The 21,422-nt window shown below is 38.8% G+C and overlaps 1 protein-coding gene across 1 annotated transcript in view; it reads right to left on the reverse strand.

Moving 5' to 3' along the window:
* The window catches only part of LOC120941123 (POU domain, class 6, transcription factor 2-like), a 223,190-nt gene extending 205,401 nt beyond the window's left edge, over positions 1 to 17,789 (reverse strand). Inside the window, exon 1 of the mRNA XM_040354404.1 lies at positions 17,414 to 17,789. Within this exon, the coding sequence (XP_040210338.1) occupies positions 17,414 to 17,579 (166 nt within the window). The 5' untranslated portion in view covers positions 17,580 to 17,789. The remainder of the gene's footprint in view (positions 1 to 17,413) is intronic.
* Between the last annotated feature and the right edge of the window lie 3,633 nt (positions 17,790 to 21,422).

The raw sequence follows: 21,422 nt of genomic DNA on the forward strand, positions 1-21,422 counted from the left end.
GTCGTAACGTCGCAGGGAACGGAGATCGGCGTCACACGGGGACTGTGAATCGAGCGAGGAGGTCCCGCTCGCTCACACAGCGGGTGGCATCGCTGGATCCAGGGACAAGGTGAGTAAACCAAGCCTGTGGATCCAGCGAAAGGTAAGCCCGTCCAGCCCGAGCGTAACTCGGGTTTGCCGATCCTAACATGTAAAACCAACCCCGAGTCACGCTCGGGTTTACCGTCAGGGGGGTTAATCACATATTTTCAGCTAAACTTTTCTCATAGCTGAGCTCCTCCATGTCTATTGTCAGTTTGGTTGCCCATCTCTGCACCCTCTCCAGTTCCCCAATATCGTTTTTGTGAACTGGTGCCCAAAACTGAACTGCATATTCGAGATGAGGTATTACTAGTGATTTGTATTGGTGCAAAATTATCTCTCCCTCTCTGAAGTTTATACCACTTTTATTTCAAGTAATGTTTTTCTTGTTTTAGAAATTAAAGTTTGGTATTTCATACATTATTAAAGTGGTAATAATCCATACATTTAATATATTGCAGCATACCAATCCTGAGGTGTGGTGGCTGCATTTGTTTCCTTTTTCTGGTCTTTTTTCCCTTTATGGTGATCAGACTAATAACACACCTCCTGTATTACAGTGCCCCTACTCTGTGGCAAAATGGGGGCACCATTGAACAGCAGTATTGTCAGTCAGGGAGGGGGGGGATGTGTTAGGCTTTGTACACACGACCGAACATGTCCGCTGAAACTGGTCCGGCGGACCAGTTTCCGCGGACATGTTCGGTCATGTGTAGGGCCGACCGGACAATTTTCCGGCCGACCGGACAGGTTCCCAGCGGACAAATGTTTCATAGCATGCTAAGAAACATGTCCGCTGGAACCATGTCCGCCGGACATGTCCGATGGTCAGTATGACTCATCGGACATGTCCGCTGGCCCGAGAACCCGCGCATGACGTCGAAGTGATTCAACGCATGCGTGGAAGCATTGAACTTCCGGGTTCGCGCACTTTGCCGCGTCATCGTCGCCGCCACGTCACCGCGTTGTAACCGCGTCGTCTGTCCGCGGGAAATTTGGTCTGATGGTGTGTACAGCCATCAGACCAAATGATCCCAGTGGACATGTCCGATGAAAACGGTCCGTGGACCGTTTTCATCGGACTGATCCGCTCGTCTGTACGAGGCCTGAGAGGTTTGAGCAGATTTAAATACACAACAAATTGAAGCCAAATTCCAGCAACTTTTTTTTTCTGTTTGGTATAAAGTTTTCACATAATAAATAAAAGTTGACTATTGTAATCACCCCTGCTAGTGTTAGATGACACAGAGGGGGTTATTAACGAAAGGCAAATCCCCTTTGCACTACACCACAAGACGCTTTCTACGTTGCAGATAGAGAAAGGAGATATGTGTTAGTGGGCATCCTGACTCTAATGTAGTCCAAGGGAGGGGGTGAGCACGACACTCCACACCAGGGAGAAAGTCTTGCATTACTGTGTGGAGTTACAGACAAAATACTAGGAAGTGAGGATTTCTCAGAAAAAATAAGGACATTTAAAAGCAAAATCGAAGGATGAGGTAAGTAGTAAAGGAGGACTGCACTAAGGTAAAGGAAGCTATTTAGGGAAAAAAATTGTACCTTTACAACCCCTTTAAAGTGTAACTACAGAAAAAAACTTTTTTTAATTTTGAATAGATTAAGGGAGTGTTATAATTCCTGATGGTTGTTTTGCCATCTGTGTTCCATAAGGGAGATTTCCCTTTACTTATTTTCCCATAGCCAAAACAGAAAGTGAGAGGAAAACCCTCAAAAGTGAGGGAATTTCAGGTTATCACCAGGGTCAACTACTGTCACCATTGGAGGATTTCCCCTCTATGACTTTTCTGATGCAAAATTGGGGATTTTCTTTGACTTTTACTTTTGATGATAACCATCAACAGGACAAATAGAGAGGGTACATCTCCCTAACAAAGACAGCATTAAAAAATAACAGGTGTTCTAATCCATCTCCACTCTAGCCACAACAAAAAAAAAAATATAAACCATAAATAGTGAAGCCTATGTATCAAACAAAATGATAGTATAAAAAAACAAGCAAACATATAAATAGTATACAATAGACCAAAGACCAAACAAAAGAATGGTATACAATAGACCAAATACCAATAGACCTTGTAAAGACTGTGATCAAATCTTCATAAACTTATTAGAAAGTTATATACACAACAAATGGTGCTGTAAACACAAATGTTTTCCTTACACAGTTGATAGATATTGTGATTAAAGTCCCAGTGCTGTAAAACAATTTACTAAATAGATGATGAGACCACAAAACCAGTGCTGCAAGCACAGTTCTCCAGGGCTGAAAATCAGATACATTTCAATCTTGTGTCACCACAGTGTTAAAGATGTACACTCATCTAAAATATAAGACCCATAAATCAATATAGGTCACTCAGCACTTTTCTCTACCTTATGGGGGTATTACTCAATAGCTCAGAGGTACCTCTCATCTCTTTCCCCTCCTCTGCTGCAAAATTAGGGACTTTCTCCTTAAATCTCTGTTCAGGACATATCAGGCACTAAAATACTCAGAACCACAAAGAAAGGGCCCACATAGTGTAGTATTGTAAAGATCCGCTACTTTATTCTATGTAAAAGCAAGTCACAGTTTTGACTGTAACTGTCAGGTGCCTGCTGGGGCCAGTATAGAGAGGAGGCGGGTGATATGGACATGCAGACACCAGAGGGGGGTAGCTGGTTGACAGGTAGGAGATGGGGTGGAGGAAACAGCTATAGAAAGGCCAGTCCTGAGCTGACACATCCCACAAAACACACTTAGTTGCATAATGTTGGGGATATCAGTTCAAAAGTGACATTGCTCTACAGTAGGGACAAATTGCACTTAAATGGGGGGGGGTAAGAAGGATGGAGGATCTTTTAAACTAGGTATTTGGGGGGTGGGATCAGAAAAAGCTATACCGGGCAGGGAACAATGGTCAGAGGGTGCTGAAGTGGACAAAGTTGGTAGTGTAACTAGAGTATCTAAGACCAATGCGCATAGGCTGGCAGAATGCTATTGCAGCCTTAAAACAAACAAGAAGACTATACTATGCACTAATACAAAATTAAAAGGCATGTTCACAAATGCTAGACGTTTGGTTAACTGAACTTGAACTGGAACTGCTGATACATGAGGAAGATTTAAATTTTGTGGGAATATCAGAAACCTGGCTTGACAGCTCACATGACTGGGTGGAATACTTGTGGTTAGAGCTTCAAAGGGAAGTAACAACTGGTAAATTAATAGTGGACGTATGCTACAAGTCCTCCAACCTGAAGGATGACAAGGAGAATTATTTCCTCTTACAGATAGGAATGGAGGCAGGGCAATGTTTTTGTAATGGGGGACTTACTTTATCCTGATAATGACTGGGCAGAGGGAACTACACGCTCATCTAAGGCTTGTAATTTCTTGAATGTTTTGCAGGACAATTTCATGAGTCAGTTGGTGGATGCTGAAACTAGAAATAGTGTTCTGCTAGACCTACTAATTGCAAACAAAACAGAGCAGAGTGCAGATGTGGAAGTAAGGAATAACTTATGAAACAGCGATCACAGAGTAATTACGCTCACCATAAATTAAAGGAAATGTAGACACTAGGGTAGGACAAGAGCATTACATTTCAAGAGAGCCAACTTTTTTAAATCACATACTGTAGGGCCAGATTCTCGTAGATCTCCGGCGGCGTAACGTATCTCCTTTACGTTACTCCGCTGCAAGTTTTACGGGCAAGTGGCTGATTCACAAACCACTTACCTGTAAACTTGCGGCGGCGTCGCGTAAAGTCCACCCGCGCAAGCCCTCCTAATTCAAATGATCCTGGTAGGGGGCATGGATCATTTAAATTAGGCGCGCTCCCGTGCCAATCGTACTGCGCATGCTCCATTGGGTAAATTATCCAACGTGCATTGCGCTAAATGATGTCGCACGGACGTCATTTGTTTTGATGTTAACGTAAATCGCGTCCAGCGCCATTCACAGACGACTTACGCAAACGACGTAACATTTTAAAATTGAGACGCGGGAACGACGGCCATACTTAACATTGAGTACGCCACCTAGGGGGCATGTTTATCTTTACGCCGCGTATCTCTTACGGAAACGACGAAAAATCACTACGACAGGCAAGCGTACGTTTATGAATCCGCGTAACTAGTCATTTGCATATTCTACGCTGACCGCAATGGAAACGCCACCTAGCGGTCAGCGTAGATATTGCAGCCCAAGATACAACGGCGCTGGCCGTCGTATCTTAGGCATGTTTAAGTGTATCTCAGTTTGAGAATACACTTAAACATACGACGGCCTTAGATTCGGACTTACGTCGGCGTATCTGCTGATACGGCGGCGTAATTCTTTGAGAATATGGCCCATAGTATTTATAAAAAAAACAGTTACAAAAAGACGCACAAAATAGCAGCAAAATTAATTCTGCTTCTCATATAGATCAGAAATGTTCAAAAGTATCACAAAAACACCTACATATCCCAGTGTGCAGAATGTATATAACATAACATGTACAGCAAGACTGAAAGTTGACCCAAAAATACAAAGATACAGACTTGACAATGGGTACAAGCAGCTCTCACCAGCAGTTTGTTTAATAGAATAAAGATGAATAAAGGCTGAAGGGTTACTGTCAGCATTCAAACACTACAAAGAAGACAATCCGAAATGTGGGCATGCAATAAGGGCCTGTAAAATAGACCACGCAAGATGGAAGGAGAGTAACCCCCCCCCCCCAATTTTTTTTAATACATTAATAGCAAAAAGGCTTGATCAGGGCATATTGGCCCCATAAAGTATAATCAGGAGAAGTTGGTTACAAGCGACAAGGAAAGGCCAACTGTATTAGATACCTTCTTCTCCTTAAAGCGGTTCTCCACCCTAAAGTGGAGTCCCGCTGATCGGAACCCTCCCCCCCTCCGGTGTCACATTTGACACCTTTCAGGGGGGAGGGGGGTGCAGACACCTGTCTAAAGACAGGTATTTGCACCCACTTCCGGCCACACGCTACGGGCGAAAGACGGGCATTCCGTCACATCCCGTCTGTCGCCCGTTGTGTGCTGGGAACACTCGGCTCCCAGCACACAGCGTGTGAGCCAATCGGCGGGCGCAGCGCCGACTCGCGCATGCGCCGTAGGGAACCGGGCAGTGAAGCCGCAGCGCTTCACTTCCTGGTTCCCTGAGCGTGGATGGCGGGGGGAGCAGCAGAGAGACGAGCGATCGCTCGTGCTCTGCTGCGATCAGCGCTGGACTCCAGGACAGGTAAGTGTCCTAATATTAAAAGTCAGCAGCTGCAGTATTTGTAGCTGCTGGCTTTTAATATTATTTTCCCGTGGCACATCCGCTTTAAGTTCTTACAAGGGAAAAAAAGGGGTATAATAAACAAGACAGTATTATTAGTAACACAACTTGGAATGTACCCTTGTAATTAACAGAAGCCAATCAAAAAAAAAACTTGAAAAACCTTCTATGAATAAATCACCAGGATCAGATTGCTTACACCTCAAAAACCTGTTATATCCAGACCTGTATTCTTGTTATTTAAGGACAGCTAATTGACGGGAATGATACCAGCTGATTGGCAAAACACTACCGAGGTACCAATATTCAAAAAATGGCCAAGATATATACCTGGAAACTACAGACCAGTCAGCCTGACTTCAAAAGCAATTAAAGGGAATATAGAAGACTTTGTTAATGAAAACAGTTTCATTAGCAGTAACCAGCATGTATTTATGAAGGATCGTTTGTTGCCAAACCAACCTGTTAACATTCTGAGGAGGTGAGCTGTAATCTGGATAGAGGATGTTCTCTGAGTGTGGTGTATGTGGATTTCACCAAAACATTGGATACAGTACCTCAGTAAACGCTTAATTTACACGCTGTATATTCAAGGTAGTATTCTCCGGGTGCTACATGCCAGGGTACTTAGTGTGATAGCTCATGTAAATGAGGGGGTATAAACAGAGAGGGAAGATACCGGATAGCGTAGTATGTTTCAGACAATGTTTATTCTTAAAAACAAGGAGCGGTACTCACATAATGTCAGTATTATTTAAAACGAAACCCCAACGAGCAGCGAGCTCGTCTGCTAGCCTCTTTTCTAGATTCCTTGTTCATCCCTACGCGTGGCGTCGCGGTCACGTGACTTCATCAGGGGATCGTGACGCCACGCGTAGTGGCACTGCCATTACTTTCAGTGTTTGATGACGAATTTCCCCACAAATCACTATCGCTCAATTCTGCAAGTGTTCTAATTTATTATCGCTGTTTTCTAGCTGGTCTTAAATCGCTTTTGACGGAAATAGACACCTTTTGTTTGCTATGGACAATCTCCAGGCAGAAAAAAATGTATTTATAATATAAAAGTGCATGCAGGGCACTGGACAAACCACTAGGGACAAAAGGGATGTGAAATCATTTTATACAGTACTGTAATCTGTATGTATACTGTGTTTTACATTTGTTTTAGTTTGGCGCCTAACTCCCTCCCTGTGCGTTGTAACGCTCACAGAGAACAGGAGCTCGGCACTCGGGCACTGTGAATCGAGTGGAGGAGGAGACAGCTCGCAGACACAGCGAGGAGACATCGCAGGATCCAGGGGACAAGATAAGTAACCTGTATATGGATCCTGTGATGCGAGCCTGAGTGTGGCTCAGGGTTACCACTTTTGGTAGTGAAAATTCACCCCGAGCCACACTCGGGATTACCGCTAAGGAGGTTAACAAATGCAATATGCAGAGATATGGAAAATGAAATTGACAGAAACATACGCGCACACACACACACAGGCCGAACAGGATGGGCTGGTGTCTTTATTCAACCTTACTAACTATGAAACTGTGAAATTGGGGTGATTAACAAAGAACTGTAGAGAAGCTGCTCTGATCTGCTCTCTTACGGTGCACTGTGTGATTTATTGAAGTCAGGACCAGTGAAACCATAACTGGTCACTACAACTGGCTGAAGTTTGCAGTTCTTGCACGTGATTGGGTATTTTTTATAAAGTTTAGCTTCACCATATTCACTAAGCTCTAGAGAAAATAGGTGCAACTGCACTTGCAAAGTGCACCGTCTATTTGCCTTTAGTAAATCAACCCCAGTATATAGCATGCAGAAGTTAGGACTATGTAACATATAGAGTGCAGGGGTCAGGACTATGTAATGTACAATATAGCATATAATGAACAGGGGTAAGGACTTTTTATCAAGAAGAGTGTAGTGATCAAAACTATGTAACATACAATATTGCATTCAGGTCATTCAGATATACAGTGCAGCATTCAAGACTATGTTATGTACAACATAGCTCATGCAGTGCAGTGTTCAGAGTGCAGGGGTTCTGTAACACTGCACTGCATAGCCTGCAGGGGCTGAAGTAAGTGCACCCTTTTGTTGATGGCCAGTGGTGTTCAGCAGCCCCCCGCTTAAACTACCCTGGTGTTCCCCTTACATTGCTGGTCATCATGCTCCCTTACACTCTAAGCTAGCATTCCTCCCTTCATTGCTGGTCTGCATGACTCCTACACTGCTGGTTAGCCTGCCTCCTTACACTGTAGACCAGAACTCTACACTACACTTTTGATCAACGTGCCTCCTTACATTGGTGGTCAGGTTTCCCCTCTTATATAGAAAGGTGCCAGACTACAGAAACATGGATAAGGAGACATCACTCTATATACAATCAGTTTACTTTCACTTTGTACTGAGATACTGATGCTGTGCTGCACCATTTTTCTTTATCCAGCAGGAGGAGAGGTAAAAACAAGCAATATTTTTTCCCCCCAAAATTATAGAATTACTCAGCAGAGCTTAGTAGATATGCCAACCCTCTATCTCGCTAGAAAAATATAACAAACAGTGAGTGAGAGAGAGAGTCATCCATTTTTTCTGCTGCTGGGGAATCCTCTAGGCTCAGATAGAAGGTTAAATAGGATACTCTGCAGATGGCACTATCCCCTGCCAACCACCCTCAGCCTCTGTACATACATAGTAGTAAAAACCTTTCAGCAGTTCTAACCCTTGCCCATTCTAATAAAAATTTGACAAGCAGCAAGTGTATTTAAAATGAAACTGTTGTTAATAAGCCAATGCTAAATATCTTCTTTAGATGCCGCAGTATACAGTATAAAAATTGTATGCCTTACCATAACCTACTCAGGCAATAGAAAACATGGGGTTGATTTACTAAAGGCAAATAGACTCTGCAAGTGCAGTTGCTCCAGAGCATAGTAAATGAGGCAAGGCTTCTGCAAACAGTACCCAATCATGTACAAGGAAAATTTAAAAAAAACAGCATTTTTGCTTGCACATGATTGGATGACGGAAGTCAGCAGAGTTTCTGTTCATTTACTAAGCTCTGGAGCAACTGCATTTGCAAAGTGCACAGTCTTCTTCCCTTTAGTAAATCAACCCCATGGTGTCCCTAATATCATTATGCATGGGGCTTGCAGGCCAACAGGTGTGCAAGAGTTCCCTATGACTAGGTTCAGCACAGCCATAAGAACCCTTGCTCTGCCACACACTAAATAGAGGATCATGTCACTAAAGTGTGATATACGGGATACTCTGAATCCGTCCATAAGAACGGCAGCAATATGAGCTGTCAGCAGCTGCCAGCATCCTGCAAAGCATTTTTACATCTGAATGCATTCACTAAAGGTAATTTATTGACTATTTTTATGTAGAAATCACTGTTGCAGCTGCCTCCTGCTGAATCTACTTTGATAGTTACAGTTTAAAATTAAAAGATAAACATGTACAAAAGATACGTTATATGATCCAGTAACCATGCAAATGTCGTTTGGCTAGAGACCTAAAGCATATATATACATATATATACTCTATACATAATAATAGGGATGAGCCGAACACCCCCCTGTTCGGTTCGCACCAGAACTTGCGAACACACCAAACGTTCGTGTGAACTTTAGAACCCCGTTAAGTCTATGGGACTCGAACATTTGAAATCTAAAGTGCTAATTTTAAAGGCTAATATGCAAGTTATTGTCCTAAAAAGTGTTTGGGGACATGGGTCCTGCCCCAGGGGACATGTATCGATGCAATTTTTTTTTTAAAACTGAAGTTTTTTCAGGAGCAGTGAATTTAATAATGCTAAAAGTGAAACAATAAAAGTGAAATATTCCTTTAAATTTCGTACCTAGGGGGGGTGTAAAGTTAGCATGTGAAATAGCGCATGTTTCCAGTACTTAGAACTGTCCCTGCACAAAGTGTAATTTCAAAAAGAAAAAAAGTCATTTAAAACCAGACTTGTGGCTATAATGAATTTTCGGCTCCCGGCAATTCAGGGAGGATTCATTCATAAACAAAAAGCATGGGGGTCCCCCCAAAATCAATTACCAGGCCCTTCAGGTCTGGTATGGATATTAAAAGGAACCCCGCCGTCAACCCCGCCATTTTCTGTGGCTGGCCAGGTTAACGTGCTCGGAAAAGGGGTCTGGTGTGGATTTTTGGGGGAACTCCACGCCATTTTTTAAAAAAAATTGGGGTGGAGTTCCCCTTAAAATCCACACCAGACCTGAAGGGTATGGAATGGATATTTGGGGGGGAACCCCATGTCATTTTTTTTAATTGATGGAGGGGTTTCCCTTAATATCCAAACCAGACCTGAAGGGCCTGGTAATTGAATTTGGGGGGATCCCCATGCTTTTTATTATTTTTTTATGAATGAATCCTCTCTGAATTGCCTGGAGCCGACAATTCATTATAGCCGCAAGTCCATTTTTAAATGACTTTTTTTCTTTCAGAAATGACACTTTGTGCAGGGACAGTTCTAAGCACTGGAAACATGCGCTATTTCCCATGCTAACTTTACACCCCCCCTAGGTACGAAATTTAAAGGAATATTTCACTTTTATTGTTTCACGCTAAGCATTATTAAATTCACTGCTCCTGAAAAAACAGCCATTTTTAAAACTTTTTTTGCATTGATACATGTCCCCTGGGGCAGGACCCAGGTCCCCAAACACTTTTTAGGACAATAACTTGCACATTAGCCTTTAAAATTAGTACTTTAGATTTCTCCCATAGACTTTAACAGGGTGTTCCGCGGCTTTTCGAATTTGCCGCAAACACCTCAAATTGTTCGTTGTTCGCCGAACAGGCGAACAGGCAATGTTCAAGTTGAACATGAGTTTGACTCGAACTTGAGGCTCATCCCTACATAATAATATAATATATGTAAATAATTATATATATATATATATATATATATATATATATATATATATATATATATATATATTATCAAAAGTATTGGGATGCCTGCCTGTACCCACACATGAACTTTAATGGCATCCCAGCCTTAGTGCCTAGGGTTCAATATTGAGTTGGCCCACCCTTTGCAACGATAAGAGCTTCAACTCTTCTGGAAAGGTTTTCTACAAGGTATAGGAGCGTGTGTCTATGGGAATGATTAACCATTTTTCTACAAGCACATTTGTGAGGTCAGGCACTGATGTGGACAAAAAGGCCTGGTTCTCAGTCTCCGCTCTAATTCATTTCAAAGGTGTTCTATCAGGTTGAAGTCAGGACTCTGTGCTGGCCAGTCATGTTGAGAGTTCCCTTCACTAGAACTAAGGGGCTTAACTCAGCCCCTGAAAAACAACCCCACACCTTAATCCCCCCTCCCCCAAACGATTGTGTATCAGTGCACAAAGCAAAGTAAATAAAGACATGGATGAGTGAGTTTGGGGTGTAGGAACTTGAGTTCTGACTGCAACCCGATAGAACACCTTTGGGATAAACCAGAATGGAGACTGTGAGCCAGTCCTTCTTGTCTACATCAGTGCCTGACCTCACAAATGCACTTCTGGAAGAATGGTCAAACATTCCCATAAACACACTCCTAAACCTTGTGGACAGCTTTCCCAAAAACATTGAAGCTGTTGTAGCTGCAAAGTGTGGGCCAACTTAATATTAAACCCTACTGACTAAGACTGGGATGCCATTAGTCCATGCGTGTAAAGGCAGGTGTCCTAATACTTTTGGTAATATAAAGTGTATATATATATATATATATATATATATATATATATATATATATATATATATATATATATATATATATATATATATATATATATATATTTACATTTCTGTCTCTGTATACCTTGGTATATTCTCATGTTTCCTCAGCTAAACATTAAAATCTTCAAGTGAACCTGACCTGGCCCCAAGTATTTCTAAAAAATTTGCTGGTTTACTGGTACTTTGTGGTGCTTGCATTTATTTGTCTTAGACATAAAAAATTATTCTCTGTGTTTATTTGGGTTCCTATGGATCCTATTTCCAAGCTGTCCTCATTTCTCAATTTTCAATTAATCTGTACCTCTTCCTGGTACTAAGCTTCTTTTTCCTTGAGTTACACTGACAAAGGCCTTCCGACCAGTGAAGTTCTGGTATTTGTAAGATTGAATCTGAAGATCCATGAAAACGGTGCTCCTGCACAGTGCTGGAATGTCTTCTTGAGAGACTTGGGATCCTTAGATTTTCCAAGATCTTCCCAGAAGGCTTGTGACATCACCTTCACCTAGGCATGTGGGCTAAAGTTTGGGTGAACAATAAATATATATTTATTTATTTTTTCTTAATTTTTGTTTTTACGTGTAATATTGATTTATTTTTACATTGAAAAGTGGGAATTTAAGATCTGCTTTAATTAAGAGCCTTACATTCTGGTCACATAAGCAGAGGTACACTTTAATACACTTTCTGTACTGTGTAAGAGTGAGACTGCACATTTACTCTTTTTAGTAAAAAGTTAATGACCTAGACAGTGGGGACGTCCATACGCAGAGGAATTCCCTCAACCATACAGTCTGGCTTTGAACTTGGAATTGGTAGTAACAGATGCTTTTGTTGTACTACATGTTCCAGCTCATACACATGAACCATGGCCAATCGATATCTGATGTGTTTCTTTTAAATGTTTGTATTCACATGTGAAAGACTGAAACTATGAGGTTTATTTACTAAAGCTGCAGAGTACAAAATCAGTCTCAGTTCTGCATAGAAACCAATCAGCTTCCAGGTTTTATTACCAAAGCTTAATTGAACAAGCTGAGGTTAGAAGCTGATTGGTTTATCTGCAGAAGTGAGACTGATTTTGCACGCTACAGTTTCAGTAAATAAACCCCTATGTATGTCTATGTCCATAGAGGTCATTTAATTATTTTAGAGAAAGGTACTTAGAGAATAGAGATAGAGAAAAAAAAGTCTTCCTAACCACAATCTATTAAAATTAGACAGATCTGTCGTAATACTCCCAGGAGTACCCACTAAATCAGGGTCCTTTCTCAAAAGTGTCACCAATCTAGATCTAAAAGCACCATGAAATGTTTCTTCTACCTATGGTTGTACTTTAGTGCTGAGGACTTAAAGGATTTGTCCTGCTCACAACTTAATGCATGACCAACCTTTGCTAAGTACACTGTGTAATTTACTGAATTTGAAAATAAATATAATTGCTTAAAAAATGTAATATCTGGTCTTGTGGCTGTGTTATCTGTGGTATATGCTCTTTCATCTTTGCTGCTAAAATTTGCATACAAAAACATTGGCAAACAAGCCATAAAATGTAAAATGCAATGAGAGAAACTGTGGCACATATATGGAGCATTTAAACATATGTGTCTTAAAAAAAAACATAGTAAACACACATATGTCCACGGTCTAGCTTTCATCACAAAACTTGCGTTGTCCATGCACATTCCTACATACATGTGCACCTGGAACAAGCGCTTACTTTATAGCTATGTGTTTTCACAGCAGGTTCAGACTCCATGCTGTGCACAGATTTTACATTCAAGTACAGTTTATGTATTATTATGTTGAAATGTACTATTAGTTTCTCAAAATAGCTGCTGCTAACACATCATACATAACACAACCTGCACATTACCTTGCTTGAAACAATATTTTGTACACATTTTTATAAGCATATAAAAGATGTATGTCTTTGTAGATGATGAGGTATCAAAGCATATAATCTTGTTCATGATATCAGCAAAACAAGACATTGCTACATGATGGATGTTAAATTGTTATATACGAAAAACACAGGCAGTGGTGTATGTGTAATTTAAATGTTAGCATAAGAACATTAAATGTACATTTGAATGCAAAAATACATAATTTTCAAAAACTTCCTGCCATAGAAGCAAACTGCCAACTGTCATGTCTTGCCTGTGGCAGTAAGTCACATAAAGTAATAGGATTTGTTTTACAAAAGTGACATAACTTGGTGTAGGAGGTGTAAGAGCTTTTACATACAACCGTTTGGGGGTCATAGTCAAACGTAAAGATAGTTGTATGCGTTATTTTAAAAGGAGTGTACCTGAACTATATGTACTTTAAATATAAATTTAAACACACGTAATGCAATGTGCTGCAACAAAAGATATAGTAGTAAGCAATACATAACCCGGTCGAAAAAGTGGCCACCTAGCTAAGGATAAGCAGCTAAATGCAAGGATTGTGAAATAATGAAATTATCTCAGCATGAGGTTTAAAGAAAAAGTTAAGGATTCTTATACCTGGACCTTTCCTTGCATTTTTCAACTTCAGGTTAAACAAGGGGTTGTTGGCCCTTATAATGTGTATCTAGGCTACTCACACCCAACTGTGGAAACACAGAATTAAAGCTTAGAAGGATCCTAGACACTGTTTTTTTTCTTTGTTTTGTTCTTGTTTTACATATAGGATAATTTTTTTTTTTTTGCATGCTCATGCTTAATTCTTTAAATGAAAATGTTAATAGCCTATCCATTTTTGACTAATTTCAAATATGGTTAATGTGCGGAAAGCCCCACAGATATACAGTGGGATGCAATGCATAAGATTTGCAGGGGACAATACAATAATGAGTCATATTTGTAGAGACCCTAAATTTTCTCTATAGCAAGTGCTATAGCTTGTGTATTAGGTGTAAGTTCTACCCACCACTTTTTCAAATTAAATACTGTATTAATATAAAAATAACATTTATCAATGAATGTAAACATATCTATTTCTGAGGAATGCATATGTATCAGTAAAATCTATTTGTTGTATATTTTATATACTGTACAGTATATACAATCTATTACATTGAACAATACTTTTATACTGTTGCATACATTTCACTGTGTGAATAATGCAAATTAACATATCACATACTGCAAAATAACTTTATACCTTTAGGGACATAGAATAACCACATATAAAATGCAGCAAATTAATGCACTAAAGGTGTAATTGTTTTTACAAATACTTGGTGACCTCAGGGACTACCCCAGCCACTCAATAACTGCAGAATGGTGAAAGGTTTAACTTTCAAGAGGCCAGATTATTGGAGGTTTCAGCAAGAACACTCTACAATGCTCAATCAGATACTTCCTTTCATTTTTGCCATTGAAGATTACAAAATTAAAAAAACAAACTGATTGGTTCACATAGGCAGCACAGACAGCTCTCCTTTTTTGTACATCAAATATGTAGATGAATATATACTATAAATAAGACCCCCACTTTCTTTCAGCAAATCTTTAAGTTTTGACAACATAACAAAATAAATAAATAAAATACTATGAACTAGATCTCTCAATAATACACAAAAAATATGTCCTATATTATGAAAAAGTATTAAAACACTACACAAAGTATTCATTAAACAGTTGTGGGGATCAATACAATGTATTGAAGAGCTTAACTTAATATCATGTCCTTATTTCACCAGCCTGTCTCAGAGTTCTGTTCTCTAGGATAAGTGGGAGTTGGAAGCATGAACACAACAATGGCTGTTGGGAAGACTATGTCTAGACATTCAGGCTTCCTACACCACCTAGGATTTCCCAATCACACCACAACAGTAGAGAAAGTTCAAAAAGTTCCATTGCTTCACACTGGCCAAGGACTGAAGATAGGTATTGAATGAATGACAGCCAGCCATAATAGTGAAAGTATTACTAAGCAAAGAGTGAGGATTTTGTGCACCCAACACTACGCTAGATCATTACATATGTGTTGTAAAACACTATCAGTATAAACTGTTAATCTTCTAATCACTAGATAAAAAAATAACAATTGCATTTACAGTACATGGTTATAACTCTTTTCTGCAATTATGTTTTGGGACACATGCTGCATACAAGACTTTATTAAATGGTTGCGCACAACCTTATACATTATAGGAATCCATGCTCTAAGATGCCATAGGGCCACTCTGTATATTTGTAGTGTAACTAATATGCTAAATGAATTTCACTATTTACATTCTACACCTAGCAAACATTTTATTTTCAAAACTCAGTTGTTAATTTCACAACAGAAATCCTTTTAGTAAATGTACAAATCTGAATATGCAAATACTGCACTGTGAAAATACAGTATTTTATTATATTGTTTAAAAACAATATAGGGTGTATCTAAAACAATATAGTGTGTATCTAAATCAATGATTATTTTGTTAGGTAAGGAAAAATAGTGTTTACACATTATGCCACAGCATTCCACTGAAAAAAAAAGTAAATTTTGTGATGTACATACGGAAAACTGGCCTTTTGTTTTTACAATAAAACGTACCCATCAAATTGGTTAGGGTACTCTAATTACCATTTCACTTCTGATGGGATTGTTATTAAAATACAGACCGAAATACTAATTTCTGTAAGCAGTCCAGTCATTCACTTTTCCCACTGGGAACTGTAAGCTTGCTTTGAGTGTTCTTTAAAATAATTAAGTAGTAAGAGTTTCAGGAGATGTACCACACTTGAAAAGTAGGCAGCAGTTAGGGATTAGGGAATGTTAAAATGATAATTGTGTTTGCTTTGTATGGGGAGAATAGAGACTAACTATATACATTTATATCTTAATGCTTGTGATCTACAAGCATGTTATTAAGACGCAAATACAAACATATTAAGAAAACATGAGAAAGTGACCTCATGGACCACCTAAGTGTTAAATGAATACAGTTCCCATTCCGTTTATAACAAGTTATCATGGTTTACATTTTAAATACATCAAGCAGCAAAGTTTATAATAATAATAAAAAAATAAAAAAAATACTTTTGCAATTGGCTATGCAAAAAACACAGTAAAACAAATACAATATTCTAGCAGAAAAAAATTGTGGTGAACAAAAACATGCAACAACGTTTTAGCTACATTACAACGATCAGGTGCATGTGTTTGCCAGACACAAACACAAACAAGAAATGTATGCAGTCTGTCAATCTAAATGGGACAAGTAACCATAAAAAGATGAAAAATCAAATATAATTTATACAGTATTGCAAGTTAAAAAAAAAGGCACACATCTGTTATTATTAAAGGTATTCGACTCGATAGATATTATTTTCACAAAAACACAATTTTTTTAAGAAAAATGTATGTAAAACCTCTAATTTAGAAAAGTTTGGCAGAAAATGCGTACCTCTTGTTCTGTTTTTATTATTGCAAAAATATATATATTTTAGTTATTCACCTTGAGAGTCTGTATTTAAAAATATATTTTATACAGTTTTTTTACTTTAAAAAAAAAATCAATCTGGAGTGGAAATAAATGAACAGAAATTCTTGCTGATTACCTCATCTCAACCCGAAAATGAGACCTTGAGGTCTGATATATCTTGTGTGAGCAATATCATTCACCCTAGCCTTTGCTCCTCTTTGTAATTGGAGATCACAGGTGCAAGAGTGGACTTCCACTAGGCTATCCATTTGAATGACAAATGCCTCGGAAAAAGTAGAATACAGAGCACTCTGCCCTACCATGCTGCCTGCAGTGGCAACATTACACGTTTATTTACAAGAAAATCATTACACTGGGTGATTTCTATTCTGTTATTATCACTTACAACTGCACCTATGGCTGTCTTGTTATGCATGTTTAGCTGTCTGCTATCCTCATGTACTAATTCCATACACATTGCACGAATGCAAATAACATCAAAAGCAACTGAAAAAACAAAACAGTAAACCGGTAACAAGTCAAAGCTCCAAAGAAGGAAATAGTTGCAGCGAAGAACAAAATGCAAAAAACGAAAGCAATACTGTTTTAACAACCACCAAAATGTCATCTGTTCATTAGCAAAGGCACAGGGCATTTGAATGCTATAGGCCGCTCCAGCTGACAATGAGTTAAAAAAAGGTTGATTTTTTTTCTAATTCCTATAAATCTAGAGTATAAAAGCTTTTGGTACCTTGGGCTGCCCTATGACAACCTAATATGACATGAATTTTGAGTACATACAGAAAAGGACTACATATTAATTTAGAGGGGGACACTATCTTGGATAGCGTGGCAGAAGTGAAATTAAATACCTAGACAGACTTACCGAAGAGCTTGCTGGGAGTGTCCTCACCATCATTTGATTCCACAGGAGCAAGCAGGGGCTCGTTCAGCTCACTGTCTGAAGTAGCTGCCTTGTCCTCACCTCTCGACTCTGCATTCATCTCACTCCGAAGCAGCAGCAGAGGCTTGCTGACTTTTCCGGCTATCATTGGATCCTGGTGATGGGGGGGAAATAAAGAGTGAGGGAAATAAGGAAGTAAAGTGGACGCTGTGGTGTTGGTACACTCTCCCCAACACCTTCCCCCCTCACTGTCTTTCCCTTACACACACACACACACACTCCCGTCTCTCTTATCTCCCCAGCTGCTCCTGTTGTTATTGCTGGCTGCAGTCAAGTGAAGAGCTATTACAGATCCAATGAGTTTTCCATTACACCCCACCCTATTAAAGCTCAACTATCATGTGAAAGATTCAGAATGCTTTCGGGAGAGCAAACTTCTTTGAAAGCATGCTTACAATCATCTGTGTATATGCATGATATGCCAGGCTGATTCTTCACTTATGACAACAAGGCATCTTTGACTATAATAAGTTCCCCCCCCCCTCCCCAACTTATTGCACTGCTATGTAATGATCAAAGATTATACAAGTACCTTCCTCCTAGCTGTCATTCACTCTATCCTTCCCTCCCAAAATGCACTGCCTCTAAATTATGCAAAACACTTTCTAATTACTATAAATTATAATAAATGTCATCATTTTCAAACAGAACATTAGCATCAATGTTACAAAATAGACATATTAAATATCAAATGAGCCCTGTCTCATTAAATCCATATTTAAATATGTTTAACAAAATAATAAATGTCTCTAGGAGGTTCATAACAGATAAGAATCATTTTAAAGTTTATTTCCTTTTATCCAAGTCCTGCTTAGTGCTGAAAGGGACAGCAGCGTATTGAAACCAGTGCAGACTATTGAAATGGACAGCAGCCTACTGAAAGGGTCAGCTTCCCATTGAAAGGGTCATCTGAGTATTGTGCAGCACACAGAGTTTAGAACGACTGTGTTTGCACCTTAACAACACACAAGCATTTTAAGCAGAGACATTCTGCGAACAGATCTTAAAACTGAGAAACACAGCATTTTCTTTGTTGAGTCGCCAGCTATAAAATAGCACAAATAAATATTTTCTTTATCAATCAGTAGTCAATTAGGCAATAATACATCGACTAAGAAATCAACAAACATACCTACAAACAAAAAGCCAGTGGAAACCAATATTCACATTCTCGAAAGTTCAAGTACAAGATCATACCAGTCATTTTTATATCATGACAATAAAAGATCTCCCATTTTGCCAATAATACACTTTCCTCTGGCAACTACAAAAACTTTATTACAAAAAAAAAAGGTGCGTAGCGCAGTTGTATGATAAATTAATTTACAAATAAAAAAAAGAGAAAAAAAGAGCAACATTCATTAACATTACCTTGCATGAAATTAAAATTACCAAAAATATAAAAAATAGTATATATTTTAAAAACAATACTTACAAAATAAGTGCAGTTGTTCTTATTGCTGTGACATTAAGGCCCCAAAAGGAACAAATGATAAGTGTATTTCCTGGCGATCGGATCTGCTCTTCTCAATTCAGTCAAAGGCCATTGTGAGGTCACAAGCTCTTCAACAAAATAGCTTTTAGTTTTTTTTTTTTTTTATGCCCTGTGTAGTGTCATACTGTGAGTCTGCTGCATTGAGAGCTATGTAAAATAGCTAAAAAAATACACTACTAAAAATAACAATGCCAAATAGAGGCAATCGTACAGATGACCCTGTAGCGTTATCTGGCAGCTATTTATTGCTAAGTTCATGCCTAAATGACTTTTATGCAGGGAACAGGTGACCAGCGTGCTAGGAGGTGGGCTAGGAAGCTCCTAATGCCCCATCATCACATTGGTCGATGCGTGCCTGTGGGTTTTTTAATGTATTCACGTCTGAAAACTGAATTTGATATGACACATGATAATCTATGAAAATGTTAATCAATACAAATAGTTTAAGCTGTCATCAAATGCACTTCTTTAGTCAATACTCATATTGCTGCAAACAATGTCACTGTCACCGAGGCTTAATTTGCACAGCACTTAAATATTGGACTCTGTGCATCAGTGCACTCCTCTTGAAATACTGTAGGTAAACACATTTTCTCCCTATTTAAGGCTAGAGCACTCAGCATGCATTTAGCTGAGTCGAATCCTACCGTTTGAATACCTTGATAGGTCCACTGGAGGGCAAAATTAATACTTAATTGAATCTCACAGTCATCAAAATAATCAATACTTTTTTATTATTTATTCTTTACAGTCTGTTGACTGTTTCAAACCTCTGAGGGGATGGTGGAAAGGATTCATGGCTTTGAAACACTGTCATTTAACAAGGTAATTTTCAGTGGAGCATTAGGGGTTGTGAAACATATAATAAAACAAAAATGGTGGCTTATAATGGGAAGAAAGAAAAGAATTATATTTCTGCCATCTAATAAAACAAGATAAATAAAAAAAAAAAACTGGTGAAGAGAGAAAGGGAAAATAAAAAGGGGGGAGGGAAGCTGAAAGGAGAAGGAGAACGAGGATAGGTAGGAGCTGGGTTTTGAAAGGTTTTATCATATCAAGAGCAGAGCTGTGCTTTCATAATGCTGACATTTCTCATCCTGACAATCCTAAACAAGTGAAAAGGATGGGATCGCTGATATCATCTTTCATCACATCCTCCAGCTTAAGAACCAACATGACAGCTCCTCTTCCCTATACACTGTTAATTACTAAATAAAACACTCCTCTGCAAGGAAGGGTGGCAGCACATAACCGATACCAAGGGTCTCTACAAGCGACAAAGTGGGTCTTAAAAAATTTGTTTTTGGTAGGAGATCAAAGGGGTCAGAAGATAATAAAGAGGATACAATAATGCACTGGGCAAGCCAAATCCTCCTGAGACCAATTTAAGATAGGTCTTCACTCTCATCAAACCTAGGGAAGAGCTGGTACTTTCCTGATTTGGAAATGTCACATTGGAAGCAATTGTATATATTGTATATTACCGATTATCACAGAAAAAAAAATACACAGCTATATATTACAACTTAATTCATAGGTTAATGCAACCAGAGATAAAAAGAAATAGGATCTACCTATGTTTGTTTTAATACGAGAAGAAGAATTCCACGGCAAAAATGAAAGGACACATTTATTGTACATTTACGTTGAATATGCCATACATTATTGTAAATATGCTGTACTGTAAAATTAGAATTATTATAGAGATCATAAAATGTAAATACAGACCCAGTAGTTCAATCAAAAAAAAAATACATGGGGAAAAATGCAACTTAAGAAACACTATAGACTAAATGCAACTGATTATTTACAGTGTTTCTGCTACAAAGTTTTTGGTAAAAAAAAGTACTGTTTTCTAAATTTCAAGTACATTCAGTAACACAAAAAGAAAGGTAACACTGTTTTCTTCACACTCTGCTAGGTTGTTCTGCTTCTGTATGATATCCTTAAAGTAAATGCAGTATCTACTCAGTACACATTCTGTTAAAGTGTAAAGTGTAACACTGAAGCTTTTTTTTATTAGTAGGTTTTAGTAGGGAATGGTTAAAAATGCTGTCAAGTTATTTTCTGCTGTCCTGCTGGGAAGATTTCCCTTTACTTCTTGGCCTGGAGATGCAACATGAAATAAGAGGAAATCTCTTTAAAGTGAATGGAATTCTCATCTTAGAAGAAACATTTGTCCCAATTGTAGTTTTTTTTTTGTTCTTTATTTGGTGAAAACACTTAAAATGTGGTATTTCCCCTAACTTTCTGTCTCAGTGACAATGGTCTCCAAGACAAACAGAGGGGTGAATCTCCCAAGCAGGGACACAGACAAGAATTACAACCATAAAACATTAAAGGGGCTCCCATCCTGCATTGTATCCAAAACTTAATTTACATGCACTTTAAATAAGGCTCAGGGTTTGTAGCAGACAAACTAAGGCTGGCCATACA

Source organism: Rana temporaria, chromosome 5 (assembly GCF_905171775.1).
Source record: "Rana temporaria chromosome 5, aRanTem1.1, whole genome shotgun sequence".
In the NCBI taxonomy this organism is placed as follows: domain Eukaryota; kingdom Metazoa; phylum Chordata; class Amphibia; order Anura; family Ranidae; genus Rana; species Rana temporaria.